Consider the following 25,402-nt stretch of genomic DNA (forward strand, 5'->3'; position numbering starts at 1 on the left):
CCGCTCGCTTTCCACGTCAGATTTGCCCATTATGCTAATGTGGTACTCACAAGAAAAGTCTCGTCATTTTAGACTTATCTCTTAATAAATGTAAGAATAAAATCCACCATAGTCTGAAGTTCACATCATTTTGTCTTTGTAACAATTTATTTAGAAAGTTTTTGTGATGTAAATTAACCTAGGCGATAGTGTATTAGAACGTAACTTTAACACAATTTACCTCCCTAATATTGGTGTCGTCTATTGACCTTGTATGACCTCGTTTGTCAGCGGGTATGGGTAGCGCCAGTTTACGAAGTTTTGTTTTGAAAATAAATCAAAGAGGTTTTAAATCCGGCGTAGGGTGACGATACGGCCGCTGTATATGGCCGAACGCGTGCCGAAACATAGATTAGCGGTCCGCGTGGCCGTAATCGGCAGTGTTTTTGTACCTGCGGGACCGGAAATCGTGTGGCCGTGGCCGCGTTGGGCAGGTGGCCGCAAAGCCTATTTCTTAATCATTACGAATCCAAGGGACCGACAAAAAGTGGCCACTATGGGCAGGTGGCCGTTATGCAAAGGTGGCCGCTAATACAGGTTTGACTGTACGTGAAAAAAAAAAAATAACGGAAGGGATTTCGTGGCTCCAGTCACTAGTGTTGTTGGCCCCGCCCTGCTTTTCTGACTACCTAGCATAATCATTATAATCATAACTGGTGTCCAGAGTCCTCCCATTCGGCCATGTTGATTAGATCATATGGAGGACATCCTCTCGGAACCCAAAAACTGATGCAATTGTGTGAGTAAAAAAAAAGGATTGACAAAAATATTTGCCTTTGTTATTTGAGCAGGAAGCACGAATGCTTAAACACAGAGCATGGCAAACAGAACAATATATACATTATTACTTAATTTTATTTTTTCACATTGTCTTGGAATATTGACGCTTATACCCTACCACACCCATAGACTGTAACCCATTTTCTGATATGATTTTGAAATGTGCAGCATATATTTACTCATTTGCAACTACTTTTTAAGATTTCATTTACACTTATGGCCAGAAACGCTTTTTTAATGAACTGAGGATGTTCTGGGTATATCATGCTTCATCTTCACCCTCTCTCCTGGCAAAATTGAAGCTACTGAGTGTGCTTATCATGATAAAAAAAGTAAAAATGCATGAAAATTGATGAGAAATATACAGTTGTCATCCATATAAATTATAATATAGAATCAACAATTGGCCTGATTGTCAGCTATTGTCCAGTCTAACTGCAAAAGGATCTTTGTATGAGGATAGTTGTGATTTTAATTTGTTCTTTATCATACTTCATAGTTCTCTAACAGTAAATATGTTCTGTTGCTCCAGACTGCAGGTGCTTCCAACCCCCCAGACTTCTGCCCAACAGAACCCACCTATCCTCACCCTTTCATATCTAGATTACAGTGTAAGCTCTGCGCACCAGGTAATCTAACATTATGTTTCACTTACACTGACAAAAAATGTCTTGCTTGGAAATTTTCATGAATTTACAATGCATGTACATGTATTTACAATTTGAAAGTAAAATGCCATATTACAAGATCTAGTTAGCAGTTCTAAGCAATACTCTTCAAAGTATATACTATGGAATTGTACTGAATCTTGCACTAAGTTATAGAGGGTACAGACACCTATGTTGGTATGGAGACTACAGGGGTGTGGACTTTTTAAGGGGTACAGATATTTCTACTAAAGTATGGGTGCAGACCCTATAAGGGGTTCAGAAACTTCATTATAGACACAGAAAACTACTATCATGTTGATGGTGTTATTTTCAGATATGTTGTAAGTTTTTGATAGCATTACAATGCACTGCACACACAGCATCAACTAGAAATGAATTTACTGTAAGTTAAATGTCTTGTACATTGCAGATACCAAACAGTCAGTCCATGTGAATTGTAGCCGTTTGAAAGTTTCAGGTATCTGAGTCTGATCTGTGTACACTTGTGTCTTCACAGGTCAGTATGTGGAACACCACTGTACTAGTACCACCAGCAGCCAGAGCTCGTGTGTCGCCTGTCCACCCCGGAAGTACCAGCCGTGCCCCAGCAGTAACATCCGCTGCCACCCCTGCAGTGACTGTGGGGACTTCCTTGTGGATGACGGGAGGTTTGGCCCCCCGCGGGAACCCTGCTCTCCGACCCAGGACAACATCTGCCACTGTCCGCAGGACAAGTACTGGAGCCTGGAAGATCCAGGATGTAAGATGACAAACTCGTGTGGCCCAGGGGAAGGAGTGGCACATCAAGGTAGGCTTAGTCTTCTAATAACTTTGAAAGAGTAAATGGATCAAAATTAGGTATGAGGTCTTTGAACTCTTGTTCTGTTACTGCACTACTGCATGGCACTAAACCTTTTTTGTCCTGAAATTTTGCTTTAAGTTTGTATCTTGATCATGACAGCTCAAGACACTTTTGATAAAATGTACAATTTGTGTAAATTTTAGCAGCCATATAATTTGGGCAAAATACTCTCACCCCTTTGATTGAATCATTCATTCATAAGGCACTGAATGAAGAAACACAACAATGATCTACATCATGTAGGTCATGATGTAGTACATTTTTTAAAAATTTTTTATGCAGATTCAAAGGGTAAATATCATGCTACATCATTTTACACTGACACTAGACATTAGGGATGTTATATATGTTTAATCTTTAAAGTATAGCCAAAACTATCATGAAGGGAACTATCCAGGGAAGACGACTTGGAGAGAGAGGGGTAGACAATGGACAAGATGGGAGGATGTTGTCAGAAAATGGACAGGCATAACACTAAGTGAAACACTTTTAAGTGAAACAGAAAACCCAAGAAGGATGGGGAAAACTAGTTACGAGACCTTACGGTTGAATGATTAGACTAAGGGATAGATGATAGATGAAATGAAACTATAATTTGTAACCTGTCCAACAGACAATATCAATGGTTCATCACTGTGTACAACTGCGTACAACTGTGTCCTCACAGCCACCTACAAGAGTGATACCGTCTGCATCACCTGCCAGGATGGCTTCTACTCCAACGAGACATCTCATGTCCAGGTGTGTGCTGAGTGCAGGAGGTGTGAGGAGGAAGGGTTGGAGACATTACAACCCTGCAGCACAACCAGTGATGCTGTCTGTAGTACCGACGGTAGTAGTGCACCACCCTCACCAGGTGTGTATCTGTAGCTTAGGCCTAGCAAAAAATATATGTTGTGATTAGCACTGTCTCCAGGACCCGTCCTTCTGTCCCAGGACGGAATTTTGCTTGTTGGGACAGACAAAAATTTTAACCCAGTCGTCCCCAAAATGACATAAAACTGTTGAAAATATCCTTTCATCAGGACATATTCAGACCACGAAAATCAACAACAATTGGGTTTGCAAACAATGAGTAGGATGGAAATAAATGTTAAGCTTGAGACAGCCCAGGTTATGATTCCAGTTATGGTCCTGACAAAATTCTGCATAGGGATTCCTTTTTTTTCAATTTTAGATTTCAGCCAAACTAATGTTAGAAAATAATTCAATTTAACATAGTTAAAAAATTGTCAATGTGTGTGAGTGAAAAACAGGACACTGGTATTTTTTGGGGGTGGGGGTTACCATGACAAGACTCAAAGGTCACTTCAAGGTGTGACCTAAATGCCACACATTAGATCATCTCTTCTCCCTAAGTTAGGAAAATCATGAGACCAGCTAAACTGTTCACTTAAATAGTGAAGACTAACTGACCTAATAAGTGAAGCAGGGGTTAAAAGTTGTGGTGTCAATACATGCTTATGACATAATCTATGAGGGGAAAGGAATCTATCAGTATCAATGATATCATGGACCAGTTATCAGTATATATTGACAGTTTCACATTTGGGGATTGTCATATGACTCTCCTTTATTAAGGTAACAACTATTACATTTTAAGCTGTCTTCTTTGGTCATTGTACTGTACATGACTTTTTGTGTATTTTATGTCATGAGGGAACTTAATAATTACTTGCACGGAATACTATAGTACAGGGCAAGCTTTAATTGGTATAGTATTATGTGCGAGTAGCTGGACAAAAGGCTACAGTGAAAATATTCTGCACTTTAGCACAAATGTTGCCTTCCTAAGTAGTGATTATGTTTTACATTCAGCTTACCTCATATTATTCCTGTCCTTTCAGACCCTCTGCCCTCATCACAAATCCAAGACGCCGGGTTAGAATGGTGGAAGATATTTCTCATTGCATTAGCAGCAACTTGTCTGCTTGTCGGTATTATTCTTTTGATTATATGGAAGAGGAGAAGAAACGGGGCTGTCCCAAACAACACTGCAAATTGTGCTGCTCAGGTCAACGTCACCTACAACACTAGAAATGGAGTTGTTTATACTGCTGTCTCACAGGGCCCTTTCAATTCTGCTGTCCCTGCTACTATACCTGCTAATGCTGCTGTCCCTGGTGCTGCTGTTCCCCCTTCTGCAAATGGTGCTGTCCTTGTTGCTGCTGTTCACCCTTCTGCAAATGGTGCTGTCCCTGGTGCTGCTCATCCCCCTTCTTCTGCAAATGGTGCTGTCCCTGGTGCTGCTCATCCCCCTTCTTCTGCAAATGGTGCTGTCCCTGGTGCTGCTATTCCCCCCTTTTCAAATGCTGCTATCTCCTCTTGTTCTGCAAATGGTGCTGTCCCTAGTACAGCTGTTCGCCCTTCTTCTGCAAATGGTGTTGTCTCTGGTGCTGCTGTCCCACTGGCCTCTCAAAATGGTGTTGCTATCCCATCTTCATCTGTCAATGGTGCCATCCATGGTGCTGTTCCCTATCCTCCTTCCTGTGTTGCTGTCCCCCCACCTTCTGCAAATGGAGCTGCTTATGCTGCTGTATTTGATGGTATTAGATCGGAACAGCAAAAGGACAACTGCAACCCTGCTGCTCAGAATAGCAGTGCTATCATTGGTCAACCGAGCAGTGCTGTCATTGGCCAGCAGCCAAGCAGTGCTATGCAATGTGAACAGCCTGAAAGCAATGCTAACAGCTGGCCAGCCAGGTCAGCTTCAACTGACCAGCCACAGTGCTCAGCAGTTCCCAGACAGCTTGTCAGCATTCAGCAGCCAAGTAGTGCAGCTGGCTCAGGACAGCCATCCACGACCATCACAGCTTGTCAGCCAAGTAGTGCTGTCTACAGTGCTGTCCCCAGTGCTGGTCCAACTAGGAGCCAAAACATGCAGCAGGGAGCTGATGGGTCCAACAATGACAGTGCAAATCCAGGTACATGACATTTGCTTACAGCTACATGTAATATGATATCCTACTTATTGTTGTCATGCAGATCTATTTGTTGATTTTTATATTTCCACTATATATTTTCAAATAATTACATATCATATTGATACATTTTGATACATGTTGTTACTCCAGATTCCTGGACTGACCCAAAGGCTACCATTCAAGGTAACTATGATCTCAGCTATAGGAACTCTCTTTAGTTTTTCCATATCTTACAAAATAATTTTGTTCAATATCTAATAAATACTACACCATTATAGTAGAAAATTGCTTGTAAAACTTGTACTCAACTAATGCCACTATTTTTATTGTCATTAGAAATACACTCTGTAACTTGGGTGATTGGTAAATTTACCAAAGTTAACTTAGAATCTACTTTGCTCACATGTTGCAATGTTTTACACCAAAAGAAGAGAGACCTAGATTCTTAAATTGTTGACTATTTCTATTGTTCACCATTCTTACCAGGATGCCCTGTGCCAGACACCCATGACCCAGAGGGCAACACAAAGGATTTGAATCAAAGTAAGGACAAGTTCACTTTACACATTTCTGTGCACTGAAAAACAAAATTATACAACTTTTTGTTCCATGTCACTACTAGTATATTTTTTCTGGTCTGTATGTGTACTAGTATATTATATAACATCAACAACCATTCATAACATTGTCTGGAAACGCAAAACTGATGCAAGCATGTGAAGTAAAAGATGGCTTCAATAATGAAATCTAAAGTCAGGAAAGTTGAACAAATAGCAAATATAGCAAAATATGTCGTAGCAGATCAACCCTTAACCCCTTGATGCATGCATGCTTCACGTACTGTAAGGAGTGGTTCCTTATTTTCCTTAAACAACATTTTGTTGTTGTTGTTGTTTGTTCTATAGAGGATGCTCACGATGCTGTTGAGGAACTGCCTGTACACAACAACAGGTCGAGGTCCTCATCAAGAGGTTAGCTATAGAATTAATGATTCTATATTGTGGAAATCGAGCTGAAGTATAGAATGCAACACAGTGTAGTCCCTGACCACGGGTTGGATTGCCCAGCAGCCGGAGGGAAATCAAACCCATGGGAGGGATGGGACTGAGGGTGAATACTGTCAGACTGAGTGTTGTATTTCATTACTGTTACACCAACTTGAGAAAATACACATTTCAGTATGAAATCCACCAGATGCTGAGAAAATTTGGTTTGTTGAAACAATTCCATTATGTCCAAGTACAATATTGGAATTCTCATAAGTGGAAAAGTTTGTTTGAGTGATTGAATGGAAACCTATGTTATGAAAGTAGTAGCCTGGGTGTGTGAATTGTATCAACCCAAAATATCATGCGGTTTGGAACACCTGTATCAAATGTTACAACAGCCAGGAAGATATAATATAAATGCATGAAGAGCTAAGAGTAAAGACACTACATTTTTATTTTTGAAATTTGCAATTTTCTTGTTAGACTTGGTTTGGGGCTTTAATCACATATAAATTCTCCCATCAACTTAATCTACAATGTTTCCATGAATAGAAGTCATTATCATCTGATTCTATACGTGGTTAGCTCCCCAACAAAAGTTTAAATCTAACTACATGTACAAGTCTTATTCTCAAATTATGACCGAGAATATCATTTATTTCTCTACAGATGTTGATGCCGTCCAGGATTCCAAAGACCCACCAAACAATGCAGATGATGCCTTGGAAAGTAAGCACTAAATTATTCACTTCTTACTTCATACCATACTATTTAGTAATGACAATCATACTCCTTGGGCTTATAACTCCCCTTGAGTATTGTGCACATGTATGTAATTAATGTATCTAAATCCAGTAAGCTTAACAAGTGATTTTTCAACAGAAGTGAGTAGAAGACCAAACTTGAACTTACAAGGTCTTTCTTTTATACCAACATCTGACATATGTTTGAAGGGAAATGTTACTTTGTATTCTTAGAAGTACAGAGAAAAGAAGTAGTCCAGGTGGTTTTAAGTTCACAGTTAAAACGAGCTTAAGGGTAGGCGAGAAGAAGAAAGTTTTGCTATGACTTTTTCATTGCCAACATTTTAACGCCACATTAAACATTTCTACTTGGTAATACATGTGTACCATAAATTTTATCTTAATACAAAGACAGCTATCCAATACTCTGCAACACTATACAGGCCTACTGCACAATATAAACATTTCAAGAGCTTAAATTTGACACATTCCAAACTCTCTGCTTTGCTGTTTTACAGAGGAGGCCAGAGAACCTGTACAGGATACAGAACTGGAAGGTGCCGCTGGGCCACTGCAGGCACGTCAGGGTCCCTACGGGTCAAGCAATGAGAACATCCCTGCAGCTGCTGTAACTCACAGATAGTAATATAGACCATAGAACTGAAACTTTGTTCCTGCACAAAAAAAAGTGGTTGCATGACGTAATGGCAAGAACATGTTTTGCCCAGAACACAAGAGATCCTGGGTTTGAATCCTGTTGTGTCACTGATTTTGTGCCCTTAAGAAAGCCACTTAACATGACTTTCTCAATCCACTATCACCAGTAGTAGCTTTGGTTAGGGATGCCCCTCAGATAGGATGTTAAATGGAGATCTTGTGTTTGAAGAGAGCCACACCTCGAGCACGTTAAAGATCTTATGCTAATGTAGGATCTGCTTGGAGATTAGGGATCCTTACCAGTGTGAGTGGTTACCGTTTAAAAATCATGACAGCGTGTGGCAGTTGTATTGACGTCAGCTTGGTGCTGAATGGCAGCCTCCAAACCCTTGTGATTCAGCCTTGCTGGGTTGTAGTTAATCCCTAACGCCTTAGTGCTGTACAACAGCGTACCTTTAGATAACACTCATGCCAGCTGAGGACTAGGGCTGACATAAAGAAAAGTTGGTGTATGAGATTTTGACTGTGCGACTGCAGTCTTTCTTTAAAGCCAGATTCAGTGCACATTTTGAGTAAAGGAACAAAGTTTTACCTCATCACTTTAACGTCAACCAACATTCAGGTGATATTTCATAAATAACAAGTCACATATGGCAGATTTTCTATGTAGAGGCTTCAATCTTTAGATTTTAGATGTACAGAGAGCTGTATAGTTTTACATTTTGCATGTAGAGGTAGTTTTAGAATGTACAACCATACTAGAGGGTTGGATGATCATTAAAAAAAAGTGAATTGAAGATTCCTTAATTGGTACGCTTGCTGCCACCCCATGTGTGCCAAGGATGATCAATTTAACTTATTGGAACAACATAACTCCAGAGATATCTGAGGTAATTAGGAACCTGGACACTGAACATGACTATTTCAAAAATACTCCAATGTAAGTTCATCTGTGATGGTAGTCAACATTCTGTTACAATGTTAAGACTTTATATCGGTGCACAAAATATAGCGCTTACCAACAAGCTTTCGGCCATTTACATCAGAGCCCACCAACCTTCCCTCAACCGAGACGGGGGCTGATACCAACTGCCAAGCACCTTTGATCCTTTGCTGACGTCACACTTCCGTTACGGATATGTGACTTAGGTGTTGGGTCATTTCAACTTGACAAGGATCAGAGGACTGATCGAAAGCTTGTTGGTAAGCGCTTTATTTTCTTTTGTGCACGGATGAAAAGTCTTAAATTGTAACATGATACTTTTAATAATTGTTAGTGCTATAAAGGAGGCCATGTACATCAGGGCACTCCAGCCTTCACTTACAGAGATAGGGAGGGGTCGTTATAATCTTCCTGGCAAGATCAGGTGTCTGAACTCTCGCGAGATTACGTTCCGAAGTGATCGGTCATTAGTATTATGATAGTGTAATATGATCATAGTGTAATATGATCACTACCAACACAGATGAGCTTCCATGATAGTACATAATGTTACTGTAAAGGCATTTAAATTCACGGAGATTTAATTTTGTGGTATACGTTGCAGGAAAATGGACTTTTCACGGTGGTTTTAACTTCATGGTAGCACCATGCACTGTAGTCTCTTATACTGCCATGGAAAACTGTTCTTGGTCACTTAAGCCAGGTTTTAAATTTGTGGCCGCCACAAAAACAGTGAACATTAAACCACCGCGAAGGTTTCTGCATTTACAACTTTATCTTTAACATTCCGCTATATGTTACTTCAAAAACCTCTGGAGGTAGCTGTATATTTATATACTAAGAGCTATGTCCTACGTGTATGTTGTTATGTTGTATGTATATATATATATATACTTGAGATTGTAAAATGCTTTATTTTCGAGGGGTGATCACTAAGACCACTCCAGTTTTGGGGCACAAAGTAGTCAAATTACCAAATTTTTAAGTGATTGAGGTATTACCTTCTAGTTGACATTCTTCTAAAAATCAGTTTAAGTTATTGTGGCAAGTAAAACCAGTGTGAACTGTGATTAGAGTTGTGTGGGTCATGTTCATCATGACATAAAATCTAGTATGAAGATTCACTTAAAGTAACTGTTGTATTTATCTAGTTTTTCTATCTTTTTTGTCCATTTTAGGCAATGTCGATTTGATTATGTGGAACTTAGAACAGGCAATGTTAGGGCTCTATGGAGTGAAACATGTACTAGCATGGTCCCTATCACAGGTGGACACAGTAGTCTGTGCTTGAAGATCATATTAACCACCTTAGGAATTTGTATGTGGTAAAATTTGTACCTTTTTTATCGGTTCTGTTTGTTTATATTCTTTCTGAGACCTGAAAAAAACAATGACCGGACTTTTAAAGTGCTTGTATCTTTTTATTGCAATATCTTTATGTAGATTGATATAGGTTAGACATCCAGGTAATCATATTCTTCTCTAAGCAGTTAGTTTAATTTGAAAATGTTTTGTTGCATTGTATAATGTTACATTGTAAGTAACAAATAATTTAACCATTTACTAAGTCCAGTTACTTTATGTAATATAGCACAAGAAAGCGTCCTGGATTCATGTACAATTTTGTTAAAGAAGCTTCATACAATATAACGTTACATACATTATTGTCTCATACAATATTGAGACCAAAAATAGACGTACATTGTACAATCTGAAGTACAATGTCTTTCCAAATCTAGAGTTATATGTTACGCCAAAAATAGTTACTCATTAGCAACTGGATATGGTTTTGAAACGGTCAGACGTTTCGGATAGAATTCACTATCCTTCGTCAGTGACACTGAAGAGATCTGGAAGAAACAGGTCTTTTATACTCTAACTATGAATGAAGACAATTTCCGATGTCCAATAGGAAAGGTTGTAAGACAATTCAGACTGAAGACAATTTGGCTTACAAAGAAAACAAAGCTAAGCCAAAGTCAAGCTGAAGACAATCCGGATTTCAAAGGATAGCAAGGCTAAGACACAGTTAGAGTATAAAAGACCTGTTTCTTCTAGATCTCTTCAGTGTCACTGACGAAGGATAGTGGATTCTATCCGAAACGTCTGACCGTTTCAAAACCATATCCAGTTGCCGCAGTGAGTAACTATTTTTGGCGTATCTTATTACCTGGATGTCTAACCTACATCGACGTAGAGTTATATGTGTCACTGTTTAGACCTGGCTGGTGTTTCTGGATAGTGTTGTATTTTGTCAGAAAAAATAATAGTATGGGCAAGGAGCTTTTATCAGTGGTATGGGCAATGTAGGACGCCCGGCGTAATATTAAAGCGCGATTAAAGCTACTGTTTATTTAGTTCTCCATCGAGGGGGTTTCCGCACCACCGCAAATAGTGGAATCATCGCCAGCGTGATATTCCTGCTAGGAAGTTTGCGGATTACGAACTAGAACTGGAAGTAGAAGCTGTTTTGAGTCAAACAGGTCAATCCAACCAAGGGCTCTAATTTGGGGGGTGTATCAAAAGACTTACTTTAACGTTATAAGCCGTATAGAGATTCTTGCAAATGAATTTGCTGAGACTGGACATAGTACACTCGTTCTCATTGAAATGTCGAAAATGGCATTTTTTTGGTCGAAAAATAAATCGGCTTTATTTTCAGTGAAAACTACCTGGTTGTTTAGGAAAATTCCTCTTTCAACCATAGCCAAAAAATGGCAACTTATTATTTTCGGTCCCATTGGTAATGCATTACAGGGCAGGTAACAAACGTTACCGGTAACGTTTGTTACAACAGTAAACTTAACCCTTTATCTTCAAAGGGATTAGCATTATTGGCTACATCATTTAGGCATAAGTCGACGTCCCTAGGGACACTTAAAAAGTGGGCAGCAATTTTGCACCGGGTCAGACAGAATGCTTAGAAAGCATCGAACAATGGTAACGTTTGTTACAGTCATTTCTGTACAACATTTTGCAAGCGAGGTGGGATACAAATGGCAGTCAATGACCCTTTTTTAGTTCCTTTAGAAAACCAGGAAAACTGTAATGCGTCACAAAAACGGTAATTTCTAGTCTTATACATACATGGATAATATAACCGTGGCAACCATCGTACTCGTGGTGGTAACGTTTGTTACAGAATCTGGCGACAGGCATAAACCACCTCACACAGCCTCCAAGATCAGTGACAGGAGCGATCTGACGTGATCGGACAGAGGGCCTGGGTAGCTGGTTTCATCTGCCGAACAATCATTTTTCATGCCCGTAGCCAGGATTTTGCCTGGGGGGTTCGTTTGACTCTTTGGCGGATCAACGAGCGCCAAAGGCGCGAGGCGAGCGCCGAAGGCGCGAGTTTCCTAGGGGGTCCGGGGGCATGCTCCCCCGGAAAATTTTGAAAATTTAACTCTCTGAAATGGCATTTCCTGCGTTTTTTGAGAGATTTTCACACAACTTTATTCGACGAAAACGAAAGATTGGGTACATCAGTTATGAAATTGCACGTCATCACTTCTCCGAACTTTTAACTGGCCCGCACGTCCCAGCTCGGAGCTGGAATCAGTGCGGGCTGGAGCTGGACCGTGCGGGCAAGAGCTGGACCGTGCGGGCAAGAGCTGGACCGTGCGGGCTGGAGCTGGAGTTCAACGAGGGTGATGGCGTGAAAGTTGTCTTTCTAACGCGTGCCGCGTCCCGCCTCGCACGGGCCGGGTCTTTTACAAAACAGTAGCACGCCCCGGACTCAGGAAGAACTAACTGGAAACTGCAGGGTTCATCTTGACTATGACAATGTCTCGGAGCAATTTTTCTAGGATTCTAGACCCGTTGGAAATACAAATTAGTCCGCCCTTTAAAAGTATTGTGCATTGAAAAAAACAGACCTTCGAGAAAAAAGCGGACCTTCTCAGGCGACAGCCATTTTTTAGGGGTTGAAATCCCACCCGAGGCTATAACAACCTTCAAAGCCATGAACAAATATGAATGTTGTGGTGCATCTTTAACAAAGGGACCAGTTATGCTGTCTATAATTTGCTCAATATCAAGTCGTAAAGTCAGGCGACACGTTTTCGACATTTCAATGAGAACGAGCCAGTAGCCTAAGTCTGTATGGCTGGAACTTTTGATTCTTGAGATAATTGCATATTTCTTTCCTCAACTGTCCCATTGGATTGCATGTATTATTGGCGAAAATTGCAATGCTGGCGCCTTCCTCCATATCCCGGGACACCGTCAGTCACATGACTAAGTTGACGTCATTTGACGATTGCGAAACAAGGCGGGGCTATTTGCATATCTCGTCGTAGCCTGTAAGCATAGCACTTTGTTCGCGCCCTCAATCCATCGGCATCTTCACGACAACAAGGTAAATAAGCATACATTTTACAATAGTTAAGATACACAATGTCTTTAGATGTGGTTATCTTTATCCATATTTTCTTATTGAGGGGATGTTTGCTCGATAAGAATCGTGTAACGAATGTCACAATAGGTTCAGTGTGAGCTATTCCGCCATGTTGGAAGCAGAAGGTCAGCTTGCCGTGTGCAAAATTTGCACACGTCTCCAATCCGGGAGGGATATTTAAAGCCGTGGTGGGCTTTACATGCGCATAGGTGTCCTACGAGTGGTGAGTTACATTTTGACATCGTGTGGTCCCAAAATTGAGGACAATCGTACGTTTAAAGGCAAAAGCGACAGGGAAAAGCCACAGTGCGTGCTGACAGCCATTATTTGTGGTGCTGAACGGGTCAGCCTTAATACCGGAACGAAAAACACTGGAAACCACATGAAGGAGTGTAAAATATACTGAAATACAGTATGTTTTGATGAGTAGGCATGCCAGGTCGCTATATTTTGGCAAAGAATAATCTACATGTGGCCCTGGAATGAAGAAATCGTCAGAAAATGCAGGAGACGACGGGCCGGACCGTCGCCGCCCGGCGGCCATGTTTGTTTTCATTGCAGAGTAAATGTTTGTTTAGCGGGGTCTGATAGCTTTCACAACAAGACAGCTGATGCCTACCGAACTTCAGTGCAAAAAGCTGTTATACTAGTATGTTGGCATAGATATTATATATATGAATCTACTTGGATTGTGATAAGAATCTGTTTTCTGTACTTCTTTATTAAAGCTTGCTTCTTTTACCCGTTAACGTTACATAATTTTGCACAAGCAGCACGTCCAGTCCGCCAAAATACAAATAAAGCGGTGTCCTACGTACTTTCAAGAGTACACTTTGTATATTTATTCCACAGACACACATTTCCCTTAGTGGTTTCTTACTGGATGCGTCAATTATACCTATATTGAAGAAATAAAACTATATTTTCTGCTCAATTTCTCCGCGTAGTGTGTACGTTGGGTCAACAATGGCGAAATTTCCTAACCAAGCTATACCGTGATGCTCTAGTGGTTTGCCCGCCCGACCCGTAACATACAATTTTCTGAGTGCGGAGTATTGTTGAGGGGAGGGTGCTGATTCGCGATATGATCGGGGTCAAGTTCTAATATGCTGTGTCTGCATTTTTCGGCATAATTGTGTAATTTCCTGTTTATTTTGACGTTCTTCATGAATGACAAGCATTATTTTATTTGAAAAATACATACAACCATATATTTCAAAATCCTAAAGAATTGTTTTTTTTTTTAAATAAAGTTACGATGTACAATCGATACATCATCGTGATGTATTTTCTTTTTATCACTCATTACAATGTGACCATATGAAGGCACAAGCGATAATTGGTATGCTCTTTATTGATACTCTGCCGACACGCTGTGGACATTGTCTTACAAATTAACAAAAGCCTCTACGTGCGGCTACCTTCCTGTGCTGACCTGGGTGGCGCCAGGTATTTCTTTTGCCTTTTCTACGCTGTTTTCTGAGGTGTATTGGGAAGTTGAAATTTTGAAAGGTCATCGCTATTTAGCCTGCCATCTTGTCTTTATCTCAAATTGCTGCATACTAGTATGCTAATTAGCTTAAAATATAGATGACTGCAAAGGTATGCATAGCACTGAAACTTTAGTAGACACAAACTAATGGGGGTAACCCTGAATTTATGTCCATCGTGGTGTTTTTAGACATAGGAAAAAGATGTTGTGTTTTCTGTTTCCCTACCTAAAAAACTGCCGACACTGGATCTTTTTTGTGGACATTGGAGTCACACAGCTTTTAGTTAGAATTTTTACTCAGCCTGCTTCCTGCTTGTCCTATCTAATGCAGGATAAATGAAAGACGAGCGTCCTCATGTGTTTTAGTTTACTTTCTTCAACTATATTGTAATATGTCGCACTAGAGTTCTGGCCAGCCTAAAAAGAATTACAGGAAAAAATAATAACCTACCTACCCTAAATTTTCTGGGCTGAAACAGAAAACACAACATTCAACTTCTGTTTGAATGTCCCGCGGTACTACAATCGCTAAATGTTAACCATTTTCCTTCTGTCTGTTAGACAATGGACGACAGTGAGTCTGTGGACGGCAGTCTGACTACAGAAGTCAGTGAGACCCTTGGTGAGACGGACGAGAGAGTGGACGGTGGACTTGAGTGTGACGACTCTGACTGGCATCCAGCCACTTTCCTACAGCGGTTACATGAGCTCAGGTCTGAGGGTCACATGTTGGATGTGACTCTGTGTGCTGAAGGGAAGGAGATCCCCTGTCACCGCCTAGTCCTGTCAGCCTTTGCTGAGTACTTCCATGCCATGTTCCGCGGAGGCCACAATGAGAGTAAGAAGGACAAGATAGAGATAGGAGGGGTCAGTGCAGTGGCACTACAGCTGCTAGTGGACTATGCGTACACATCCAAAATCACAGTCACCGCTGATAATGTCCAGTCACTGTATGAGGCAGCTAACATGCTGCAGGTAAAGGGTGTTGAGGACAGGTGTGAAGAGTTTCTGACAGACGAGTTGAGCTCTGAGACATGTTTGGTAACTTGGGTACTGGCAGACAAGGTGTCGTGTAAACGATTGCTAGAGAAGGCAAAATTCTGTTCTCTAAAATACTTTGAAGAAGTCTGCACAACAGAGGAGTTCCTTGAGCTACCTGTGGACATTCTGAAAGCGTACCTCTCAGATAGTGGCCTTCATGCTAAGAAAGAGGAACAAGTGTTGGAAGTGATCATGCGCTGGGCTGGACACGATCTTCAACAGCGACAAAGACATGTCAAGGCGCTCCTTGAGTGTGTTCGTTTCTCACACGTGGAACAAGACTACCTGAAGGGCATTCTGAAGAAAGACAGAACATTGTCAAGTGTTCCTGGAGTCAAGGAACTGATACAGGATCAGTCTATGCACGCTAGACCTCGTCACATCCATCAAGAGGAAATTCTTGTTCTAGGTGGCGTCAAACATGTCATGCAACCAGAGGAAGAGAATAACAAGGACATATACAGACTAAGCCTCAACTGTGATTGTGTTGACATTTCTCCATTGCCCGAATCAGTTGTGAAAATCAACGGATATGAAGCTTGTGCTGTTAACAATGATGTTGTTATAACAGTGGCTCAGTCACTTTCTGAATGCAAAGTATGGCAGTATAAACCCTCTCTCAATTCTTGTACTCAGCTGGGAAACCTTGTTAGGAAAGAGAGACATTTGCATAGTGTAGTAGCTTTACAGGGACAAGTGTATGTAGTTGGTGGTATTACTTCACCCAGTTGGGCACCAGTATATGATGTTGAGGTGTACAGTGAAACGACTGATAGTTGGAATCTGGTAGCACCATTGTCACTACAAGGGGGTGTAAGGGATTTGGGCATAACTACCTGTTGTGGAAAAATCTTCGTATTCGGTGGTAGAACTGGACACTGTACTCTATGTGACCAGAGTCATATCACAGATGCTGTTCAATGTTACGACCCTACCCGAAATGTGTGGACTTTTGTTGCACCGTTACCAAATCCAATGCAAAGTGTGATGGCATGTACAGTTAACTGTAAGATCTATTTGGTTGGAGGGCAGTTAGCACATGTTCTGTGCTATGATCCTCTGGAAGAATGCTATGTGAGAATGACTGGTCGACTAGCCCCATGGTGTGCATGTGGTGCCACTGTGTGTGGCTCTGACATCTACATCATTGGTGGCTGTGACAGAAAGTATTCACTCAGTGAAACTGATGATGACGATGATTATGAGGAGGTTTCCCATGCTGCAGTCCAATGTTATAATGTGCCGAGTGATACCATGATTTTACTGAAGGAATTCCCACTTCCAATCTCTGAGCACATCAGTTTAACAATACCAAAACTATAAGCTAGTAAATAGCGTTTGTTTCCTCGGAGCTAGATTTCAATTACTTTTCATATTCGTATTAGCAATGTTTTACCCAGGATTTTATATTAGTGGTATAATGGCAAAGTATAAGCAAAACGATCAATTGGGTGGATGGTGTGAAAGATTGCCCTTCCACTGTGAAGATATTTTTAAGATGTAGGGTAAAAAGCTGCCATTCCAAGGGCACACTACATATAAAATGTTAATTAGAATGTTTTTTTATCAGTTTGGAGGATCATACCAATATTTTTTTTCATATTTGATCAGACATTGTTACACAAGTATCACTATGCCAATTGAAAAAAAAGCCTAGTGGTCCTCATGTAGTGTAGCCTGGGTACCATCCTGGTAGTAGTTCGCTCCTATGTTCGCAGAGAAGCAATTGTATATATAATAAAAGTTGGAGCCAACTAACTGTCTGGCTGGTTACCAGGATACATGTAGTGTGGTTGTGGTTGTAAATTATGGTGTGTTGGCCTATTGTGGTAAATATATACTAGCTAGATCCTTGGGTAGATTTGAAGTTAACTCGCTGGCTATGATGTGGATGTTAGTTGAAAAAAAATCTGTAGCTGTAATAGTAATAGTCCTTTTCATTTGTTAATCAATTGTCTTTGGAATTTTTTATAGACTTAATACTCACATATCAGACCATTTCTGATAGAATGTACAAGTAGACTGGATATGTTGTGGTAATTAAACGAGGATTATTGATTATTGCAGCCGACCGATGATGATGATTATGAGAAAAAATATAGTTACTTTTATTCAGAACTTGATTTCATTCCTCAACCAATCATATCATAATAATATCAATTCTCATTTGAGACGTTGTTGGCAAGGTTGGTATGTTGTCTTTCTTGGAACACCTTCAATTATATGAATGACATCCATTTTCGTCCGTGACCAAAGTACGTTTTGGACCATACTGTAAATAGTAGAGAAAATATGAAGAAATTAAATAAAAATATACTAAAAACCCTTCCTCGGTGGCTCTTTTGGTGGAATTTGGGTAGCAGGGATGGCTGTAGTAGGATAGACTCAACCATTGTTGAATTTAAGTTTTAAAATGTGACCTTTCTCCATCTTGGACACTGCATGAAAAGTGGAATTTCCCGCTTTTACCTTGAACGAGTAAATGACTGGTAAATGTGGTGTATTACATTTACCAAGCTTTACCTCATATTTACCCAAAAAGTAATGGTAAATGTCTGGTAAATTTGTGTAAAATCCAGAAAGCTGTAACTGACAGCCCAACTCTATCTGAACCTCATACTATACTGTAATTACAGTACCCCTTACATAGAGGTGTTCCCTTCTATAATGTACAAATATAGTAATCTATTATTCTCAACGACCTAGGCTTAGTCTAATGGTTATCTCAGGGCGGGGTACCCGAAGGGTACAGAACACACCACCGCCCTGAGATAAGAGTTATCCCAGGGCGAGGGTACCCGCAGTGTACAGAACACACCACCGCCCTGAGATAAGAGTTATCCCAGGGCGAGGGTACCCGCAGTGTACAGAACACACCACCGCCCTGAGATAAGAGTTATCCCAGGGCGAGGGTACCCGCAGTGTACAGAACACACCACCGCCCTGAGATAAGAGTTATCCCAGGGCGGGGGTACCCGCAGTGTACAGAACACACCACCACCCTGAGATAAGAGTTATCCCAGGGCGAGGGTACCCGCAGTGTACAGAACACACCACCGCCCTGAGATAAGAGTTATCCCAGGGCGGGGGTACCCGCAGTGTACAGAACACACCACCGCCCTGAGATAAGAGTTATCCCAGGGCAAGGGTACCCGCAGTGTACAGAACACACCACCGCCCTGAGATAAGAGTTATCCTAGGGCAGGGGTACCCGCAGTGTACAGAACACACCACCACCCTGAGATAAGAGTTATCCCAGGGCGGGGGTACCCGCAGTGTACAGAACACACCACCGCCCTGAAATAAGAGTCATCCCAGGGCGGGGGTACCCGCAGTGTACAGAACACACCACCGCCATGAGATAACAGTATTGAGGACAAAGCAGAAAAGTCTAACACAGTCATCATTACCAGTCGACTAGCTTCTTAACCCCTGACTGAAATTGTAGGTAGGCGTAATAAGATGTTTTTCTAGTTTTACATTGATAAAATGAGTATTAATAAGAATTCTCCTATGATTATTTACCATACTTATTACATATATATTTATGAAGAAAAATTCAAGGCAATCACAGATCTTGTGTATTATACTACACAAAGTTTATGATGAATAACAAATGCTTTTGGTTAACCAACCCGAGGTGAGACCAGTGGACGATGTACCAGATCACACAACAAACTGAACACTATGAACGCCAGAACGGAGCGGTACCATTCCGACTACTGAACTCATGAACTGTGTTATTTTTACCTTATCTGTCAATTTTACCGGTCAATCCAATATGTATATATTTTAATACGTCTTATAACTGTAAACGATTTTAAGTGTCCTGAGACATGAATAAAAAACAGCCGTGACTGGATTTTAAAAGTGCCTGTTCTTTTTATCACAATATCTAAATGCAGGTTAGACATCCATAACCTTCAGAGAGAGTATTACTAGATTTTCTCCTTTGATCTATATACAAAGTGTATTAAGACATTAGTTACAAATTTGTAGAGGCATTTTCTTGTCCCTGATGCTGAGGACTGTCAGATATCTCCATCATCACTCTAACTCTGTTAGTCGTTATCAGAATTTTCTTCATCGCTGTCGTCTTGGTCCGAGAGATCTTGCTGACTGTCATCAGTGATTCCACTTCCGAAAGAATCCTCATCAGAGGATATCTCTATGCCCTCGTACATGCTTGTATCCCTCGGACTCCTCTGGATCATCCTTGCTGCCAGGCAGTCTACGCTATTCCCAGATTTGAAGTGTGCTAAGGCAGGAATCAGTCTGCGCTTAAGGGCCTCGTCTCTAAGAAACAGCCAGGAGTCTGTGTCTGCCTGATACTGGTGGACATCAATCAAGTGTTGCTTCGGTTGTCCAAATATACGGTCATGTCCAAAGTGTACAGTGATGAGATACAGGTTTCCGTCGTGCTTCATCAGTGTTGAAGCATAGAAGGCAAATTTCTTGCCGTTCCCGGACTGCTTCCAAACACCGTCAGCAGGGTTGCACACTTCTACACAAGTTGGATCAGAAGAAATGGCCGATGGTGCATAACTGTCCATACAGAAAATGCGCCCCTGGTACGAGACAACCTGAGGATGCACTGGTGGTACGAGCATGTCCGCTATCTTGCTCCACTTGTTCTCTGTGGTACTGAAGCTGTGACAACCGTCCTTACTTATAACATAGATGATGTCATTGAGAGTCACGGTACGGCGCTGGGATCCACACATGGGAACAGGGAGGGGTGGGATGGACGTCCACTCATCACTGCTAGGGTCGTATCTCTCCGCTGTTCCCTTAGCGTAATCACCACCAATGGCATAGATGTACCCCTTCAGATACACCAGACCACACCTGGGAACACAGAGACAGGAAAAAATAGACCAATTTAAACCACACATACACGTAATGCTTTTGTCATAGATACACAAGGGTGCCTAAATATTCATACAATTGTTTATGAAGGTTAGACATCCAGATAAACAATATTCAAATATAATTCAATCTCAGATGTGTAACTGGACAAAAAAAAATATTTACTTCCGGACGTTACGAGTGACATCCATCACTCTTCTTCAGCGTCACTAGCAGAACAATTTAATAGAAGTAGTCAGCTAACTAGAAAAAATCGTTTAACCACTAACTCATTAGGATCGTATGCAAAAAAATCACCCAAATGTTAATCATGTTAGCATAGTTCCTTCAATCATATTCTCATACAATCGTTACAAAAACATTTGAACCTTACGGAATTCATATCATCCACAACGAAGAAATATATAATCCTGACTAGTCTCGCGTGGTCTAAGAAATTATCAAGGATTGTAAGTTTCTTTGTAGTGGATCGTAAGGATCATATGTTTTTGCGTAAGGGTCTTATAAGACATAAATGTTTCCTAATATTGGATGGTATGAATTACGTAATGATCATATGTTTCTTAGTATGGACTCAGTTTGAAACGTGTGTACTTATATCAAGAAAATATGGTAATGTGTGACCTATCTTGAAAAAGTCAAAAGAGAACACGTTACGTTTCAAGAGGTAGACGTACCAAACTCTGGCTGAAATCATCTCACTCCTTTGTTCCCAGGTATGTAAGAGTTGGTTGTATTGGTAGAATGCCTTCTGCCTGCTAACCTTCTGATCAATTGTGCTGCCCCTAACACCCCCTGCCAGGTACAGATCATCAGGAGTAGCTGTCAGAGAGTAGCTGTCTAGATTCTCAGGAATATGAATTGCGTCCAATTCGCCTGTGGACGGGTCAAAGCAAGGAGCGGACGAATCATCGTCCACAAAATCATCTAGAGCTTTTATCGGTACCAGAGGGAAAATCTGCATCTCCCTTCGCACCTGTCCCAGACGCTGGGTTTTGCTTTTGCTGTAGACCAACTTGATGTCTGTTGATGGACACTTACTGTCGATTTCGGCATGCTTTTCTGAGCTGATAAGAGAACGGCGGAATGATTTGCACAGAGCAGGAAGGTGTGTTTCGAGCGCTCATCTTGGTTGAAATCGATCCATCTTAGAGCGGCTACAACGACATCGTCTTCTTCTGAGGTGGTCATCAGATCATTACTGTCAAGCAATGACTGGAGCGGGGGCAGAGTCAACTGGAGAAAGGAGGGCTGTAGTGCCACCTGGTTGAACCTGAGAAATTTTAACATATCAAAGCACACATTGTGAATAAAATGTCCGCACTAATTTTATAAAGAATTTAAATCACTTTCTAAAAACATAGGGGGTGCAACAGACAGCATCTGATTAGAAACTGTGGAGAACAATAACGGCTCGCCTAGGTAAACATTGACTGATATGCGGCGAGGATGATGGATACATGTAGCTCCAAACAATTAGTAGAATTATCAAGATGTGTGAATGAACGTTTGTTGCTTCCATGTACATGAAAAATGGTTTCACTGCAGTGGTATGTACCAATGTGCTGTACTTTCTCTTAAAAATATATGGGATAATAAAACTATATGACATCATCCATATGGTCCAATTTTTTATCTAGGACTCTTTTGTCCTAAGCTATCAATAAAGGTGTGGACTGGCTTAAGCACAGAGCAGCTCATCAGGGAGGCAGAGGACAGAACAAGATGGGCAAAGATCACTGCTGCTGTATGTCGTGGAGCCCCTACGACCACTGTAGTCACGGGCCGTGAGTGACTGATTGCATCAATATTTGTTATAACTCTATTCTTTCTTAATTTACTACTGAGAAAAATGTATCAATGAAGAAAGGTGAAAATGCCAACATAGCCTGGGAAGAAGGCTTAAGTGAGTGCTGTTTAGAAACAGATAAACAAATCAAAATGTACTTATCTATTACATATTGTTTGTAACAGCCATGTATTATGTATATAGGACTGACCTGGAGGCGATGTATCTCCCACTGGCCTTCACTAAGTCACAATCCCCCAGCATGTCAGCATACATCAACACATCTGCACAGTTGGACACATCCAGATGGTCCTTCATGTATTTTGAAAGAGCAAAGGCTCTGTGTCTATCTCAGATAGACACAGAGCCTTTGCTCTTTCGTGTAATTCTGTGAGCAGCGTAGTTGAAAAGCCTTGGATAGATCATGATGATATTTAGTACGAAGTTCTATTATGGGCCCCCTACCTCCTTTTTAAGGTACTAGTACTGTAGCAGAACTTGTGATTTTGATATCTTGTGTTCTTGACATGGTGTGGCTTTTGACTGGTAGATAGCTCTTGGGGCAGAGAGTAAGTGCTATAAGATTGGACCCCTTAGCACCTTGTTTTAGAACTGCAGGGGTCAATTTTGTTTCAAACATTTGATGAAAATAACTCAAAAAGGTGCTGATGGATCGTCATTACATGTATTTGCAGTGTAGTTTTCTCCTTGAGCAAAACTTAACAAAATAGAATTTGTACCTGCCAACTCAACTTTTTTCATGAGCGTCACCAGAAACACACCATTTTTTCTTGGTCTCACCTGTAGCAGTCTGCCTGCAGACATCAGAGCCTTGACCTGGTCTGGTTCTGTCTGAAGGCAGCCGGTATAGGCGTAGTCCAGGATGGTTGCCAAGGCTACCTCACTCACACCCTGGATGTTGATGTTTTCCTGCTTGGCCTCTGCGTATCCGCTGGTGAACATGGTACGGAAGTAGGGACTGCAGGAGGCCAGGACGGCACGATGGCAGGGGAAACTGGGGAGAAAGAGTTTCATTCGAAATAAGCAAACTATGGTATCATTGGAAAGGTCTCTTAGTGGGGAGTTGAACGCTGCAATCCGTTTTCAGATAGCTCTTTTTGTTGCCGAGTTATTCGCGTTTAAAGTTAAGCACCGATTACAGTAACCCAAAATGTGGATTTTTTAAAAGTGTCTGAAATAGGCAAACTATGGTATTATTGGAAAGGTCTCTTGGTGGCGAGTTGAACGCTGCAATCCGTTTTCAGATAGCTCTTTTTGTTGCCGAGTTATTCGCGTTTAAAGTTAAGCACCGATTACAGTAACCCAAAATGTGGATTTTTTAAAAGTGTCTAAAATAGGCAAACTATGGTATCATTGGAAAGGTCTCTTGGTGGGGAGTTGAACGCTGCATTCCGTTTTTAGATAGCTCTTTTTGTTGTCGAGTTATTGGCGTTTAAAGTTAAGCACCGATTACAGTAACCCAAAATGTGGATTTTTTAAAAAGTGTCCGAAATAGGCAAACTATGGTATCATTAGAAAGGTCTCTTTGTGGGGAGTTGAACGCTGCAATCCGTTTTCAGATAGCTCTTTTTGTTGTCGAGTTATCCCCGTTCTTAGCTAAGTCCCCCTAACCGCGACCCAAAATGTGGAATTTTTAAAAGTGTTCGAAATAGGCAAACTATGGTATCGGTATCATGGAAAGGTCGCTTGGGAGTTGAACGCTGCAATCCGTTTTTAGATAGCTCTTTTTGTTGTCGAGTTATTGGCGTTTAAAGTTAATCACCGATTACAGTGACCCCAAATGTGAATTTTTTAAAAAGTGTCCGAAATAGGCAAACTATAGTATCATTGGAAAGGTCTCTTGGTGGGGAGTTGAACGCTGCAATCCGTTTTCAGATAAATCTTTTTGTTGTCGAGTTATTCCCGTTCTTAGCTAAGTCCCCCTAACCGCGACCCAAAATGTGAATTTTTTAAAAGTGTCCGAAATAGGCAAACTATGGTTTTATTGGAAAGGTCTCTTGGTGGGGAGTTGAACGCTGCAATCCGTTTTTAGATAGCTCTATTTGTTGCCGAGTTATTCGTGTTTAAAGTTAATCACCGATTACAGTAACCCAAAATGTGGATTTTTTAAAAAGTGTCCGAAATAGGCAAACTATGGTATCATTGGAAAGGTCTCTTGGTGGGGAGTTGAACGCTGCAATCCGTTTTCAGATATCTCTTTTTGACTTTTTGTTGTTGAGTTATTCCCGTTCTTAGCTAAGTCCCCCTAACCGCGACCCAAAATGTGGAATTTTATAAAAGTGTCCGAAATAGGCAAACTATGGTATCATTTGAAAGGTCTCTTGGTGGGGAGTTGAACGCTGCAATCCGTTTTTAGATAGCTCTTTTTGTTGTCGAGTTATTGGCGTTTAAAGTTAATCACCGATTACAGTAACCCAAAATGTGAATTTTTTAAAAAGTGTCCGAAATAGGCAAACTATAGTATCATTGGAAAGGTCTCTTGGTGGGGAGTTGAACGCTGCAATCCGTTTTCAGATAAATCTTTTTGTTGTCGAGTTATTCCCGTTCTTAGCTAAGTCCCCCTAACCGCGACCCAAAATGTGAATTTTTTAAAAGTGTCCGAAATAGGCAAACTATGGTTTTATTGGAAAGGTCTCTTGGTGGGGAGTTGAACGCTGCAATCCGTTTTTAGATAGCTCTATTTGTTGCCGAGTTATTCGTGTTTAAAGTTAATCACCGATTACAGTAACCCAAAATGTGGATTTTTTAAAAAGTGTCCGAAATAGGCAAACTATGGTATCATTGGAAAGGTCTCTTGGTGGGGAGTTGAACGCTGCAATCCGTTTTCAGATATCTCTTTTTGACTTTTTGTTGTTGAGTTATTCCCGTTCTTAGCTAAGTCCCCCTAACCGCGACCCAAAATGTGGAATTTTATAAAAGTGTCCGAAATAGGCAAACTATGGTATCATTTGAAAGGTCTCTTGGTGGGGAGTTGAACGCTGCAATCCGTTTTTAGATAGCTCTTTTTCTTGCCGAGTTATTCGCGTTTAAAGTTAAGCACCGATTACAGTAACCCAAAATGTGGATTTTTTAAAAAGTGTCCGAAATAGGCAAACTATGGTATCATTGGAAAGGTCTCTTGGTGGGGAGTTGAACGCTGCAATCCGTTTTCAGATAGCTCTTTTTGTTGTTGAGTATATTCCCGTTCTTAGCTAAGTCCCCCTA

The 25,402-nt window shown here is 41.0% G+C and overlaps 3 protein-coding genes across 4 annotated transcripts in view; 2 read left to right on the plus strand and 1 right to left on the minus strand.

Moving 5' to 3' along the window:
* Positions 1 to 7,665, plus strand: part of LOC118431386 (uncharacterized protein KIAA0754-like) — a 9,427-nt gene extending 1,762 nt beyond the window's left edge. The window contains exons 2-10 of the mRNA XM_035842556.1: positions 1,352 to 1,448; positions 1,987 to 2,277; positions 2,999 to 3,187; positions 4,179 to 5,255; positions 5,406 to 5,438; positions 5,742 to 5,798; positions 6,161 to 6,226; positions 6,914 to 6,973; positions 7,506 to 7,665. Coding sequence (XP_035698449.1) covers positions 1,352 to 1,448; positions 1,987 to 2,277; positions 2,999 to 3,187; positions 4,179 to 5,255; positions 5,406 to 5,438; positions 5,742 to 5,798; positions 6,161 to 6,226; positions 6,914 to 6,973; positions 7,506 to 7,630 — 1,995 coding nt within the window. The 3' untranslated portion in view covers positions 7,631 to 7,665. The remainder of the gene's footprint in view (positions 1 to 1,351; positions 1,449 to 1,986; positions 2,278 to 2,998; positions 3,188 to 4,178; positions 5,256 to 5,405; positions 5,439 to 5,741; positions 5,799 to 6,160; positions 6,227 to 6,913; positions 6,974 to 7,505) is intronic.
* A 5,194-nt stretch (positions 7,666 to 12,859) lies between these two features.
* Positions 12,860 to 17,688, plus strand: LOC118431398 (kelch-like protein 24). Of its 2 annotated transcripts, none has more exons than XM_035842596.1 (2): positions 12,860 to 12,947; positions 15,040 to 17,688. In XM_035842596.1, exon 2 carries the CDS (start codon positions 15,043 to 15,045, stop codon positions 16,840 to 16,842), a length of 1,800 nt encoding a protein of 599 aa, XP_035698489.1. In that variant the 5' UTR covers positions 12,860 to 12,947; positions 15,040 to 15,042; the 3' UTR covers positions 16,843 to 17,688. The 2 variants fall into 2 exon arrangements, with proteins under 2 accessions (XP_035698489.1, XP_035698488.1); XM_035842595.1 differs by lacking the exon at positions 12,860 to 12,947 and adding an exon at positions 12,995 to 13,209.
* Positions 17,689 to 19,580: 1,892 nt separating this feature from the next.
* Positions 19,581 to 25,402, minus strand: part of LOC118432308 (kelch-like protein 12) — a 51,909-nt gene continuing 46,087 nt past the window's right edge. The window contains exons 2-5 of the mRNA XM_035843848.1: positions 22,979 to 23,192; positions 22,389 to 22,489; positions 21,066 to 21,455; positions 19,581 to 20,367 (exon numbers count right to left, since the gene is read on the minus strand). Of these exons, the coding sequence (XP_035699741.1) occupies positions 19,581 to 20,367; positions 21,066 to 21,455; positions 22,389 to 22,489; positions 22,979 to 23,192 (1,492 nt within the window). The remainder of the gene's footprint in view (positions 20,368 to 21,065; positions 21,456 to 22,388; positions 22,490 to 22,978; positions 23,193 to 25,402) is intronic.

This window comes from Branchiostoma floridae, chromosome 15, assembly GCF_000003815.2.
Source record: "Branchiostoma floridae strain S238N-H82 chromosome 15, Bfl_VNyyK, whole genome shotgun sequence".
In the NCBI taxonomy this organism is placed as follows: Eukaryota; Metazoa; Chordata; class Leptocardii; order Amphioxiformes; family Branchiostomatidae; genus Branchiostoma; species Branchiostoma floridae.

Bases quoted from the DNA above. Each gene is read 5' to 3' on its own strand.
- LOC118431398 (XM_035842595.1), top strand. From the start codon at position 13,186: ATGCGCATAGGTGTCCTACGAGTG. The intron at 13,210-15,039 runs GTGAGTTACATT...TCTGTCTGTTAG, and splicing joins GCATAGGTGTCCTACGAGTG to ACAATGGACGACAGTGAGTC.